This window comes from Excalfactoria chinensis, chromosome 4 (genome assembly GCF_039878825.1).
Source record: "Excalfactoria chinensis isolate bCotChi1 chromosome 4, bCotChi1.hap2, whole genome shotgun sequence".
In the NCBI taxonomy this organism is placed as follows: domain Eukaryota; kingdom Metazoa; phylum Chordata; class Aves; order Galliformes; family Phasianidae; genus Excalfactoria; species Excalfactoria chinensis.
The window spans coordinates 80,776,117-80,790,879 of NC_092828.1; the positions used below are offsets into that span (position 1 = coordinate 80,776,117).

At 50.4% G+C, this 14,763-nt stretch overlaps 2 protein-coding genes across 4 annotated transcripts in view; one reads left to right on the plus strand and one right to left on the minus strand.

Annotated features, from left to right (window-relative positions):
- Positions 1-11,696, plus strand: part of AR (androgen receptor) — a 46,526-nt gene extending 34,830 nt beyond the window's left edge. Inside the window, exons 4-8 of the mRNA XM_072335396.1 lie at positions 780-1,067; positions 4,830-4,974; positions 5,739-5,869; positions 6,029-6,186; positions 6,554-11,696. Coding sequence (XP_072191497.1) covers positions 780-1,067; positions 4,830-4,974; positions 5,739-5,869; positions 6,029-6,186; positions 6,554-6,709 — 878 coding nt within the window. The 3' untranslated portion in view covers positions 6,710-11,696. The remainder of the gene's footprint in view (positions 1-779; positions 1,068-4,829; positions 4,975-5,738; positions 5,870-6,028; positions 6,187-6,553) is intronic.
- Positions 11,697-12,680: 984 nt separating this feature from the next.
- The window catches only part of OPHN1 (oligophrenin 1), a 48,000-nt gene continuing 45,917 nt past the window's right edge, over positions 12,681-14,763 (minus strand). For 2 of the 3 annotated variants that reach the window (XM_072335395.1, XM_072335392.1), the window contains one exon: positions 12,681-14,757. In XM_072335395.1, the coding sequence (XP_072191496.1) occupies positions 14,705-14,757 (53 nt within the window). In that variant the 3' untranslated portion in view covers positions 12,681-14,704. The remainder of the gene's footprint in view (positions 14,758-14,763) is intronic. The other variant, XM_072335393.1, reaches the window with a different exon arrangement.

Below are 14,763 nucleotides of genomic sequence, written 5' to 3' on the forward strand. Positions count from 1 at the left end.
TGCTGCTTATTTTTCTAATTACAGCTGAAAGGAAATCTGAGATAAGTATCATGTAATGTGGGAGCCAAAACCCCCAGAACAATCAGTTTGATGTTAAATTCTCCGCTTGAATTAAGCAATTTTTTTTTCTTCTTCTTTAATTAATTAGAGCTTTTTGCAGTCAGTGAAGTATGAAAGCAGTTCCTTTCAAGCAGCCTGCCAACCTGTGCTGTGCTGAGCACTGTCCTGCAGGCACTGGGTTAGGTAGCCGCTAACACTCCAAGAACACTGAGGTCTGGAGCTCCCAGGGCACCCTATAGCAGAGCAGCAGCACTGAAGTTCAGAGCTGGTGTACTACAACTGGGGCACTTGGTTGTGGGCACGTCCATCTGCTCCCTGCAGCCCCAGCCCCACGGGCTCTCTGCATGGAATTCCTTTTGATGCTGACTGTTGGGATCTGCACTTGAGTTAATCTGCTTCCCTTTTTCCCATTCTTCTTCTCCATTTCTAACCGGGAATTAACTAGAGACTGGTTGTGACTGAGGATGTAAGTGATGCTTGTTTTTTTCCATGTAAGATTAGTGAACAAACAGTTTTCTCTGTGCAGTGTGTATTCCCCTTTGTCCATACATGCTGCCTGTGATACTCTGCTCTCCCCAGACTTCCTGCATTGTGTGCATTGCTATGGCTCGTCGCTCTCACTTCTGCTGTTTGCAAAACCAACAAAACTGATGGAACTAGAAGCCAAGGAACCTCATGGGTTTTTTTGTGTGTCATGCTAAAGTTTGTCCTTTCCACAGCCCGCAAACTGAAGAAGCTGGGCAGCCTGAAGACACAAGATGAAGCTGAGGCAGCCAGCTCATCCAGCCCCACAGAGGAACAAGCTCCTAAGATGGCGATGACACACATCAGTGGCTTTGAATGCCAGCCCATCTTCCTCAACGTGTTAGAAGCCATTGAGCCCGCTGTGGTGTGTGCTGGTCATGACAACAGCCAGCCAGACTCCTTCTCCAACCTGCTGAGCAGCCTGAACGAGCTTGGAGAGAGGCAACTGGTCTATGTCGTCAAGTGGGCAAAGGCTTTGCCAGGTGAGGACAGATGGATCAGTTCCCAGCCCTGCCACTATCCTAACAGCCCACTGTTTGCTGTGCCTCCATGGGAGGCTCAAAGGGGGGGTGGTTTGCAACCTGTACTGAACAGCCATGTTTCCTAGGGAGTGCTCTATGACGTGTCTGTCCCTGTAACTTCCTCATAAACCAGATTACAGCAACACCAGGTTTGTTTCCTTTCTGTGGTTGATTCATGGGAAGGGTGGCCATGGTGTGACAGAAAGCAAAGGTGCTCAGGCCTTTTAAGTTCTGTCCGTGCTGGCAGTGCTCTGGCATGTGTCATCACACAGGCATGTGCTGTCTTCCCCATGCATGCAAAGGGATGCTGTTAATTGGAGTCTCAGGGTCCTGCTTTCTTTCTATTCTCACTGCAGTGGCTTTGCTCCACTTCCAGAGATGTATGAACCAAACCTGCAAAATTCTTCTCTGAACAGAAGATAAGCACCTGCTCATTATGTTCTGTGGGTGCTGGGAAGTCCTCATGTGGCCATGGCCCCATCTGCAGGTACTGGGACCACTGTGGGGCCATGGTGCCCTTGGCCTCCATCAGAGCTCTGCACAGTCATGCTATATGTGTGGATGCTCTCACTGCTTTTCCCCAGGCACCAGCCATCCTCCTAAAGCTGCTGACAGCACCCCTGAGTACCGCAGTACACGGAGCCCTGGCAGCTCACTGCTGTCTTCCCTATCTGCTTCACTTACCCCAAGCTGAAGCACTTCCCATCTGTGATCTGCAGCCTTCTCCTGGTGGTTCTGTGACAAATGCCAACACCAGAGCTCAACAGTAATAACAGCAAGTTTACCACTTAGTCACCCTTCTGATATTTTCCGGGGAAGGAATAAACAATGATGGCATTGTTGCTGTCCTGTGCTCCAGGCTATGGTTATGTGGTTCCTTTGCTCCTGCCGTGCTCTGGCTGTTCTGGGGACTGGTCATCTGTGAATGGCACCATGGTGGTGGTCATTGATGGTGGCTCTGATGGTTGTGGGTGACTGTGCTGGCAGCCAGCAGAGCTCCCCACCACCACACAGCCGGCAGCATCCTGTCAGGTAGCCAAGGATGATCTGCTGGTCAGAAGTTTCTGAAGCTGTTTGTTGTCTGATGTGCTGGTGGGGCAGCCTGATGTCAAGTGGGCGCAGGGGACAGTGATGTGCTGGAAGCAGTGAAGATGGAGAAGTAATGGAAGCAGAACCCAGCCAGTTTAAACCAGTGGGACATCAGTGTTTTTAGCAAAACAGAAGGATTTGCGCTGGGTCTGCTGGGAGGTTGCAAGCCTGTAATGAGCATGGCTAGCAGAGAGGGACTGGGGGACCACAATGTCCTTTCTGCCTGCCAGATACAGCACTGATGAGAGAGGCTCTGGCTGCCTGTACAGAGCAGCCCTGTGCCCTGTAGAGGTGAAGTGAGTGCTGTGCTGGGGTGGGGGGCAGTGGCACCACCTGCTGGGCAGCGTCGACCTGGTGTCACAGCATTGGATTACTACTGGTTAAAGGCTGAGGATTAACTTTGCATCTCATACTGAACCGGTACACCTGGGGCAGTTAATAGCTCTGTGGTGCTGCTGCACTGCTTTCAGCAAAGTTTTAGTAGTATCCTGGAGTGTCAGAGACAGGGCTGCCATGAGCAGGAGTGTTTCTGAGCTGTGTTTGCCATGGCAGGTAGAATCAAACCGTGCTTTCCCCATAAAGAATAACTAAGCACAGCTTGCCAATAAAGCTACTGGAATACAGAATTCAAGCTCTGGTTGAATCGCTGTTTCCCCTTCACTGAAATGTTGTTAAGATGTTGCTGTTAATTCAGACTGACACTCAATTGCATTGGTTTAAAAATCATTTTAGATGGCTGCAAATAGAAAGCCTTAATTTGTTCCCAAAGGAACTAGGAAAGCATCCTGTAAAGAAGGAACTGCTCTGTGGAGGAGCAGAAGGAAGGTGCTCCTGGCTGGGGCCAAGCTGCCCTTGTAGATGCTGCTGTTTGTTGCAGCTGTTGCAAAATTTGGTGTGCCTGCTGTGTCAGATGGGGCCTTATGGGTATCGCAGCCCATCCATCACTTGCTTTTCTGCTTCAAATCTGCTGCCTTGCCCTGTGTTTAACTCTCTGTGTAACTGTGAGGATGCAATGCATTGTGTTCTTTTTCTTCTGTTCTCTGGACTATCACATTTCCAAGGTAACAAATGAGCATTTATTTTTATAGAAATGCTGCTTTAGGGTAGCATATGAGGTGCTCACGTGCTGATCTCTCAGGGAGATGTAATTCTGACACAGCACTGTATATCAAGAGAGAAGATAAAGAATTTACTTCTTAGTTTTGCTACTTTATGGTTATTCACAAGAAAAAGATTATGCTTTCATCTCTTTCCAATCATCCATAAAGTTAATATTACTTTTGCAGTGATTGCTCTCTGCAGAAGGTATCAACATGTGTCTCCCCAGCTATGCCATATCAGCAACTCAGCAACACGTTATGGCTGTAGGTTTGTGTTTTTCTTTAGCAGTCATGTTGGCCATACATCATCTGCCATGCCTAGAGACAGTAGGCTTCCAGAGAGGGGCAGGAATCCAACAGATACACTGGGAGCTGATAGTGCAGTGCTTAGGGGAAAACCAGACTGAGTGGGTAAGAAATGCAGCCTGAAGGGGCTCTTTGGGACATTGGTGTTCACTGTGCTGCACATGAACACAGCCACCCAGAGATGTCCCCTCCCTGCTCATCTTTGGTCTATTAATCCTCCCTGAGAAGATGTTTTCCCCTCAAAGAGCAATTTAAAAGGGGAGGAAAACAAAGCCTGTTGATTTTGGCAGAAGATGATGGTACAACACACTGACCAAATGTCCATCCTCATGGCTGCACATCAGTGCTCCTTCCTGCAGGCTCTATCTCAGGGCAGCAACACAGCTCCTCTGAAGCCCCTCTGAGTGGGCAGGTAGTATGGAGGACAGGAGTGAGTAGGAGTGAGGAGGAGAACATTCCAGCACATTGTCACTGTGTATGGCAATACGTCAGTAGGCAATTAATTCATCTCTGAACAGGTACACCGGAGAAGTCAAAAGATTGGAAAAGAGAGGGGGTTGTTTGTTTGTTTGTTTGTTTGTTTTTGTGATTTTTTTTTTTTTTTTTTTTTTTTGGTGTGGCATGTAACATGTAAATACAGAATTCCAACATAGATACATCCTAGGGTTGAATATATCTGATTCTGAGCTGCTCCATTTCTACCCGTGCTCTGCAAATGTGCTGCATACAGCCCCTGGAGATGGCAGTCCTGCCCACAGGCAGCTGGAAGCCCTGGGGATGAAGGTACTTGCTAGGGGCAGAGGTGCTTTGGTATACATAGGCCATGCTGTTTGGGCGGGTAATAGAAAAGCTGGGATGGGAGTGTGTGGACCTAAAGCAATCGCAGGCTACAGTGAAACACCACTTGTGCTCATTTGCAGTTGACAGCTTTCTGAGCAAGAGACAGATGCTCGCTTCAGTGGAATGTAATTATGCACTGCAGATTATAATTACACACCAAAAGTGCTGGAATTGTTTTAATGTTTGATTGAAATAACATGTGATTTTCTCAAAATGAGAAAATGGTGACTTCTGAGAGTGCCAGAATTTCACCCAGAAGAGGTTATTGGTTAACGAGGGCTCAGTTCTACCTCTGACTGCCTCTGCATGAGGACAGTTCCAGGAACTGCTGGAGCTCAGCATTGATTTGTGACATCCCTCTGTTGTGCTTTGCTTCTCTTTTGAACAGGATTTCGCAATTTGCATGTGGATGACCAGATGTCCATAATCCAGTATTCTTGGATGGGTCTCATGATTTTTGCCATGGGTTGGAGATCTTTCACTAACGTCAACTCCAGGATGCTTTACTTTGCTCCAGATTTGGTCTTCAATGAGTAAGTGCCAAACATCAGTAATCTATATTTTGCCTTTGCCTGGGTCACATTGGATGAGAAACGAGTATCAGGCAAAGGCATTGCTGTACTGCCTGGTTATGGCATGTGCAGCCAGGCAATTAGGCGCTGAGAGCTAATCCAAGGCGAGAGGAGCAGTAGCAGTCTCCAGAAGTGATGAGGAGAGCTGCAGTGTCTTCCTGTGTCTTCTTTCCATTCCCTCTCTGTGCCCTTAGCAGCACCAACCCATAGTGTAGGTGTGAGGGGCTGCAGTACTGCCTGGATCCTGGATGGGGGTGGGATCTGATTCCAGCAGGCTGGATTGGTTGCAGAAGCAGAGATAAACGTGAGCTGTGAGCTCCTCCAGTTCCTGGTGATGTCCCTCTGGTGTACCATCAGCTTTGAGTTGAGCAGGTTTTGTAAGCACTAAGGCAAAAGAGCTTACAAACAGTAACAAAGTACAGCAGTGAGTGAGAGCGCACCTGCTGTGTGAGAAGGTCAGCTTCGTGTCCCTTCTGTGTAACCAAATGGGGTGAATCACTGCTTCCAGGGAGGCAGAGCATCACCCAAACTCAACCATGCCACGTAGCAATCCATCCTCAGACACAGAGTTACACAGGCATGTTTTGGAAAATCCTCCTCTCCTGCCTTCAGGCCTATTGCTGTCAGCACTTCAAAGAGGAGCTCAGTCCTGGTGCCAGGGATGTGCCAGTGTCCTTGGGCACAGCACGAGCTGCCCTCCACCTCTGTGCCTCCTTTCCTCCCAGGTACCGGATGCACAAATCCAGAATGTACAGCCAATGTGTCAGGATGCGGCAGCTCTCCCAGGAGTTCGGGTGGCTTCAGATCACACCCCAGGAGTTTCTCTGCATGAAGGCTCTGCTCTTCTTCAGTATTAGTGAGTGCTCATGTCCTCCCCTCAGCAGACCCAGGCTGCAGGGAGCAGACAGGCAGGGCTCCACGCTCTGCACTGACCACTCCTTCACTTTTGCTATGGCTCTCTCCTTCTTTCCATGTCTGGGGCAACTCTGACTGTTTCCTCTCCCTGATTCTCCAGTTCCAGTGGATGGCCTGAAGAACCAGAAGCTCTTTGATGAACTTCGCATGAACTACATTAAGGAACTAGACCGGATCATTGCTTGCAAGAGGAAGAACCCCACCTCCTGCTCTCGGCGATTTTACCAGCTCACCAAGGTCCTGGACTCCGTGCATCCTGTAAGAGAGCAGTGCGGGGTCAGCCTGGGATCAGCTAGCAGTCAGCAGATAGAATTGGAGCACAGGAATTTGGGAGCGCAGCAGGGAGGGTTGTTGTCCCTGCAGGAGCATTGGGAAACAGTGCTACTGCCCTTGTAGACGTGAACACTGTGTTCATGTTCTTACATGCAGCTGCTTCTTTAGTTTCCTTTATTGGCACTTGTGTGCTGCTTTTCTCCAGGAGCAATCCAACACACTGCCCTGGCTGTATCCGTGTGCTCCTGGATGTGCAGCCCTGGCACAGCCCTGCTGTGCTTCTCCTGCTGACCTTCCTACAGAAATCACCCAGTGGGGAATTTTTCCCTAACAAACTTTCTTTCTTTCCTAGATTGCCAAGGATCTGCATCAGTTTACATTTGATCTTTTAATTAAGGCCCATATGGTGAGCGTGGACTATCCGGAAATGATGGCCGAGATCATCTCTGTGCAGGTCCCCAAGATCCTGTCTGGAAAAGTGAAACCCATTTACTTCCATGCTGAGTGATCTTCCAGAGGGTCTCCCAGTTGCATCGCCTACATCTCAGCCACCTCTGCCTATTGTTTCTGCACTACTGTACTGCAGTGCCTTGGGGAATCCCCTCCAAAGAGACAATGTGCCGCCAGGCAGACAGTAGCAAACTCCTCCCTGCTGGGGTTCCTTTGTTTTCTCTTTTTCCTGTGGTACCTCTGACTGAATGACTGCCAGGGTCGGGCTGCTTGGTGCGCAGGGACGCCCTGCCTCTGCAGCACCTGGGGGTGGTTGATCCTTTGTTTTCTGCAGTGACTTTTAGTGCCCCAGGACCGTGGGAGAATGGGAGATGTGCCACCAGCTCTTGTATTTCTGTAAACCAAAACAAGGTGAGGCACAGGCTGACCCTCTAATGTTGGGTGTGGGAATTTTTACCAGACTCCTCTGGGACTTCTTATGTGTATTACGGTGCTGGGAAGCAGATGTGTTGGATACTGCAGTAGAGCAACTGAGGGGAAGAGATGAATTGCAATCTGATGAATGAGAGAACCCCCCCACAGCAGGAAGGCACCCCACAGTCACTGTGCAGGGCTGCTCAGCCCCATGCTGCTTGGCTCCATGCATGGCTACTGGAAGGAGGATGGGCTTTGGAAGGCTCCATTGGTGATAGCTGCTGCTTTCCCCCGGGGCACCTTTCTGAGGTGAGCTGGATGTTGCCCATTCAGCAGTGCACTCTCAGCACACCCATCCCCATCCCAAGCTGCTCAGACACAACTGTGCCACCTCCACAAGTGCCTGACACCTCTTGGACCTCAGACCCCCAGCAGCTGAACCCCTGCCTGCACTCCTCCTCTGCTCATGCCAGGTGCCAGCACAGCTGGCATCTCAGTTCTCTCACCTGTCTGCCATCTGCCTGAGCTGCTCTCCGTGGCAGCAGATGGGTGCCTAAGGAGTGAAGCAGACAGGTCTGGCCCTGTGGGATCCGTGACTGTGGTCATTAGCCCTGACCTTGGGAGATGGCTGCAATGACAACCTGTGGCAGTGGTGGCATCATCTTGTGCTCATGCAGAACTGCCAGGGCATGGAGAGATGAGAATGTGGATGTGAGAAACATCAGAGGTCGATTCTGATGTCTTCTGCTGATCTGGGATATGGGACAGGCCTCAGCCTGTGCCAGGATCTGTCTGGCAGGCTGTGCTCACATGGCACAGGCACTGCTTTGCTCCTGCTGCTGCTGCAGAGCTCTCCATGTGAGAGGGAGTGGGGCGGGGACAGGTGTGCTGTGCTCTGTGCCCCCTCATAACCTCAAGCAGCTGGGTTCAGCCTGTTGGTTGCCACATGCACAGCCTCCCGGCTGCTGTGCGGGTTCTCCTGCTTCTGGGACCTGTCCAGAGCTGAGCATAACCTCCAGCTCTGCCAGCAAAACCCATGGGTACAGCTGGGTTCCTTGCAAACTCTCAGCAGGAACAAGCATTTAAAGTTACAGATATTCTTCAGTCGTGCTATAGGGTTTTCACTGAGGGAGGAGGTGGAGAAAAACAAGCCAGAACTATTGAGCTCTCTCTGTACAGACGTTTGTAATGAGATCTCCTGTCCTGGTCTGTGTGGCTCTGTTTGTGCTCTTTCTCCTGATGTCCCCCCATGTAGGTGGGCACAACCTGCAGGTCCTGGTGTGCTCAGCAGCTCTCTATTGCTGCATCTTCAGTGTCGGTATGATCTGTTCATGCACTGAGATGAGTCAATGGAAGGCCCTGCTGGTGTACCGTTCTGTTCTCGAATGTTTTCTGTCAGAAGAGAATGATGAATAATGGGGCTTGGTAATGCCTTGATCTCTGTCATCAACAGGAAGGATGTTTATGGTTGTTCTAAATAGCCTCTTTGGAGAGCTTTACATTTTGCATAAGCTCATGTCAGTATGGTTTCATTAGTTAATGAGTGTAAGTGCATCCTGCTGGGTATTTTTCTGCTGTGACATGGGGAAGAAACCAGACTTAACAGGGACTTGCATACACCCACTTGCTGCTGCGAAGGAAGTGGGGCTGTGCAGCAGGCTGTGCTGCCAGCTGTGTGCTGCTCTGTGCTCCCTGCTGCTCTGTGCTATGGGGGCTCTGCCAACGTGAACCCAAGTGTGTGTGCAGGGCCTGGGCTGTGCCTTGCAGCTGTTCAGTTTCAAAGTGAATTTCTGCAGTGCTTTGTCCCCACACTGGCTGTTTGTGATGCTGGAGCAGGGGGAGCTGGGGGCAGCAGCACCCGAGTAAGCATTTGCCAGGGGGAGATTAACACAGTCTCTTGGTTTATTTCCACTGGCTGCTGCAGGAACTGGAAACAAACAAACAAACAAAAGCCCACAAAACGGTTTAAGAAATACCAAAGTCCAGGTCCTGCCATATATTTCTGTACTTCGTGTTTTCTTCTACATTTTCTTGTCTATTTTTGCTTTAATAAAGTAAAGAGAATCTCACCATCATCCTCATCCTGTCACAGTTGACCTGGGGGTCCCAGCTGAGCTTTTATCCCAGTGTAGGGCCAGCTCAGACCCTGGAATCCCTGGGAAGGCACAGTGCAACTAAGGAGTAGCACAGCCCGGCACTGCTGTGACATCACTGCTTGCACACTGTGTGGAGCCTTCTGCTCAGCTCTGGGAGGAATGGAGCTAAGCCCAGGCAGTGAGCATCCTGCCCCATGCATGGGCAGGTGAACAGCAGCGGGTCAGTCCTGGGGAGCTGAGCTCTGTCAGAGCACAGAATGGCTTTGCACCCTCCAGATGGAGCAGTGCCGTTTGCCACAGCCACACAGCTGCCACTGCCGTGAGGATCTCTCCTGAGATGTTTTGGTAACAAACTATATGTTAAACATATGTGTACATATATATAGGCATGCCCCCATTTATACTGCTGAAGGTACCTGTTCTCTGTACTGCTAATGAGCTTTCTTTCTGACTGCACACTGGGTGCACTTGGGTATTCATCTGGTGGTGAGGCAGCGTGTGCCAATAGTAACAGCAGCTTTTTGTTTATTCTGGGGGCTCTGCACTGCCCAGGTTTCTAAAGCCCGTCCTTGTGTAGCATGGATGCAGCACACTGGGGGTCCCAGTGTCAGTGTGCAGCTCTCCTTCCACTACTCTGGCCAATAGGGTGGCATCCGAGGGACAGCAGAGCACGCTTTATCTCTGCTCCCTTCAGCTGCACAAAGCATCCATGCACTTCAGGGAAGAATCCTGGGACTGTGTCTATTTTCTCACCACTTCAAAGTAGAAATACGTTCTTACAACGTAATGACTGCTGGAATGGCTCTGATTCCTGCTGCCAGGTGGGAGCGGCCACAGCTGAGGTGCTGATGCCATCTGTCCCTGGGTGCTGGGAACGGTGCTATAGGGCCACCCATCCTCAGCACAAGGCTGCAGAAATGCTGTTCCAGTGCCACATATGGGGAAGGTGTGGGCCTCCAGAACAACAGCTCGGGCTGTGACCTGCCCGCAGCTTTGTTTTGGCATTGTGGTCACTGCTTTGAGGAAGCAAGGAAGGACTTCTGTTCATTCCTATTGAAATCAACAGGAAAACCTGCATTTTTCAATTCAGAAAGTACATATCTGCATCAAACATAAAACCACAGTAAATTTGTAATAAGCTGCTCTCTGTGCCGGGTATTTTGTGCTCTGTGGCAATTAATGCTGGTTTATTTGTTAACTTGTCTCTGTAATAAAAAGAGTTCTCTATATCGATACACTTTATTTCCTTTGCAACAAGCCAAAAAGCCCATTGCTGGTGCCTTTCTCCTGGGGAGGACTCCCAGCCTGCAGCTGTGCTCACAGCAGTAACTGAACACGATATCTTTGCAATTGCTTTCTTCACCATTGCTGAGTAAAGTCCTGGAGTAAACTCCATGGTATAACCAAAAGGAGTGGGGACCCACAGACATGGTTCAGTTTCACTGCTGGTTCACTACCTGCTGGATGCTGAGGGCAGAGCTGAGCTCGGGGCTCCTGCACAGCACTGCAGTACCTCCATCCATCCCACCCCATCCCACTGTGACTGCTGCAGAGTGCCAACCTCCACCCACTGCAATGCCTGCAGCTCCGTTGGAGCACACGTCTCATTCTGCGAGGGGTGCAACTTCACTGCACCACTGCTGCCTTTTCTATCACTTTGCCCAAATCAATGGTCTTTGAGGCCAAATTCTGCTTCTAGAAAAAGACTTCAGTTGGACTGTTGCCATCGTTTTCACTTTCTTTATTGTTTTTCTTGCTTGGAACTACGATCTGCCCCAAACACACGGAACACATTGAAGAGAGACCCACAGCACACTGCCACTGGGACCAGGCAGCCGTGACACTGCACTGCTGGGAGATGCAGTGCAGGATGTGACCCCAATACAGACATCACTGTGCTGGGCTGAGTGACACCATCTGTGTCATAACCAACCAGAGGAGCCCACCCAGGCTCAGGACAAAGACCTGTTATGCTACACTGGGGGCAATGAAACACCCAAGCCCACATCTGGACTCCCATGAACCCTCAGCCCATGCTGTGCCCTGGGCAGCCCTCCCTGATCCATGCTCAGCTCTTTTGTAACTTCAGATCTGTCATTGTTCAAAGTACAATAAAGGCAGAATTTTGCTTGTGGGAGCTCTGCTGTACGCTGCATTCGGCTTTCATTTCAGTTATATGCATGAGAAATGCTGCTCGGTGTGACAAATAATAGGTGTTGAAGATGCCAAGAATAATTGGGTAATTTCTAAATGGATGAGGCTGTGTGTTGGGTAACTCACAGAGGCTGTTTTTCACAGTCAGATTTTTGCTATTAATTATCTGAGCTGTTATTTGTTCTACCCATCAGCTGACTGATCTCTTCATACACGTCTCTTAGGGCCTTTCAAAAGTAAATTTTGATTAATGTTATTTCTTGAAACGAGGCGCTAATAAAGCCCCATGTCCTCCTCCTTCGTTGTTGTTTTCAGTATTTTTATGAGCAATTGTAACTCTGTTCCTCTGTAACTTTGTGATAAAATGGACCTGTGCTTCCCATCCCACACAGCACCACACTCTGCTGACCACTCAGCCCCAGAATTGACAGAAAGGAAACTGCCTCTTACCCTGAGATGGTGCTCCCAGAGCCCTCCATACTCTGCTCTGCCCACACCTGAAGCATGCACTACTGCTGCTACTGCAGTGAACCACATAAGGAAATCCGCAGCCAACTGCTAATGAATAGCAGTGGCAGCTGTGGATGGGCCCTTTGGTATTGCAGCAGGATTGAGCAGCCTGCTGAGCTTGTAGCCGTCCTGCGTGGAAAGGTGTTTGCTGGCAGAGGAAGCTGAACAACGCTCAGTGGACTGAGGTTAAAGGTAAAAAAACACATTAAAGTGTGCAGCACAGCCCGTGCCTCTCTAAGGAGCTGCAATGGGGGCTGCTCACCCCCCACATCCCCCATAGCACAGCAAAGGCTGTGGCTTCAGAATGTTCCCACTGGACTTGGCCAGCGCCCTTCAGTGCAGTAATGACATTCACAAATGCTTTTGGTGCTTGTTGGAATGAAAATCTAACAAACAAGGAGAAAAAAAGCCGCCCCGCAGGGCTGCAGTTGGAAGCAATTTGGGCTGAGGCGAGACAGCCCACAGGTCTGCTGTCCCACTAACCACAGCACAGGCTGACATGGGGTAATAGCAGGAACACAGGGATGCCTGGTCACTGTGCCCTGTGCCTGCAGGCAGCTGTGATGCTCAGTGCACCCACACCCACACTATGGACAAACCACAGACCCAGGGGAGCTACACATGGTGAGCACAGCCATAGCACTGGCAGGGACCTGCAGGGGGATGGGGCCATATGGCCACCAGGCACAGTGAGTGGCTCAAGGCAGTGCAGGAGCAGTGCTGGTCATAGGGCTCCTTGTCCTGCTGCCTTCCCAGGCACTGTAGGCTCATCTGTGCAGCACAACAGGGCTGGCAGTTCGTGCAATGTTCAGGCGTTGTTTGTAGAAGGATAAAAACCACACACGGACTTCATTTAACTTCATGGAAACTTTATAAACATTGAAGTACTCTACACTGCTATGTGACCAACTGGCTGCAGGGCTGACGGCCCATGATCCCACAGCACAGTGCAAGGGCTGTGCCTCCCAGACCAGCACAGAGTCCCCATGGCTCTGCATTGCTAATGAGGAAGAAGCCAGCACAGATGCATGACAAACACATTTAAAAGGACACTGAGACATGTTCTTACTACGCTACTTCCTCCCCATTTACAGTGCTGAGGGTGAAAACAAGACTTGGCTTTGTTATTTTTCAGACTCCACCACTGTCTCACAGGCATCTGTGCCATCTGCACGGCACTGGATTTGTTCAGAGCCGCTGGGACAGGAGAACTAACAGCTGCCATTTCACACAGGGTTGGTCCCTGCAGTGCTGCTCAGCACTCAGTGCAGAACAGAAGCTGTGTGCAGACCCCACGGGCCCAAAGCCTGCCTACTCAGAGGCCCTCAAATCAGAAGGGGCTGCTGGCAGTGGGGGGGAGGTGATGGACTGACACTGCTGGGTGACACTGCAGTTGTGACACCTCTGGGGATGAAGCTGTTTGTTCCCAAGGGGCACTCCCACACTGGACACTCAGTGCTGAGCTCTGGGGGTGGACATGTAGCCAGAAATGCAGTGCACTCCAGTTTGATGCTATTCACCCCTGTTTGCTTGTGAGAGGGTGCAGCAGAAGGCTCAGCTTAGGGTGGAGAAGCCCTCAGATGCTGCTGCATGTAGTCTAGGTGGTGACATTATGCCTGTTTTAAAAGCCACTGTTACATGCTACTGTTCAGAGTACAAGCACGGGAGCAGCTGGGGCAGTGCTGAAGCCCATGGGGATGGAAGCATCATCAACACAACACTTGTGTGCCCGGCGAAAGCCAGCATCACATTCAGTAAGGAATCAGGCAGAGGCACACAGAAGGAAAGCACCTGCACATCGCAGAGCACTGCTGCAGTCTCCTGCCTGCACAGCTGCACTGGGCCTGGGGGGATTGAGCACCTGGGGAACAAACAAGAATGTTTGGTGACTGCCCTGGGAATGCTCCCAGCACCCAAGGAGTCACTGAAAAGAGAGAAGCTGCTTTTGGACTGCTGACAGAAAGGAGGGAAGTGCTCATTGTCTATCTACAGGGAAATGCTACTGCTCAGCACTGAGCCCTGAAGTTGGCCGGAGCTACAGACACTGGGAGAGGTCCTGGGATGGAGGAATGTGCTCCCCTTCCAGACCAGAGGCATCAACACAATACTGCTACCGAGGGAAAGAGACCAGAGATCTCTTGGATTGGAAATTAATGTAACAAGCAAACAAGAAACCATGTTCCTCATAGAAAAACTTCAGGCACTGACCCATATTTTTGAAGTTTCAGTTCCTCCCCACCACTGTGCTGGCCCAGCAGAATAATCATGAGCACTGAGACTTCTGCTGGGTCTATGGGAGCAACTCCAGTTGCAGATGGGAGCAAGAGGAGCAGGGCTGCATCCCCCCACTCCCCTCCAGTTCACTGCTGCCCTGCCAGCCCCAGTGCAAGCAGTGCTGCCAGTAATGCACGTGGAAAAACACACCACTGCTTCGTGAGTGAGGAGAACACAGCATATGGGTGAGCCTCTTGTGGCAAGGACACAACTTCCAGTCGTTCTTCCCCAGCACCCAAGCACTGGGAATCGGCATATTGAACTTTGCGATGTCTGTCCATTCACTGAGGTCATTTCCCAATAAGTGTGGAGGTGCACAGAGCTCCCTGCTCTGCTGTCCCTTTCACAGCCTGCTTGTTGGTGCTCACCCAGCACTACTGCCACCTGCAGAGGCACCTGGCGAGCATCCCTCACTCAGGCAGGGAGCGATGACAAAAGGACTGGGAACAGTTCAAGACAAACGTAGTAATGGCCTTCTCACCATTTTTATCTCCTTCTAATTTCTTGAGCCACTTCTGACAGCACACTCGGAAATTATCGTCCAGTTTGATAGCTGCTCTCCAGGTCGTTTGAACTGGGAAAGTCTTAGCTGTGACGCATCCATTTCACAAGCACAGAACATCTCCTTGGTCTAGCTGGGCTGAGATGGTTGCGCTGTCTGAAA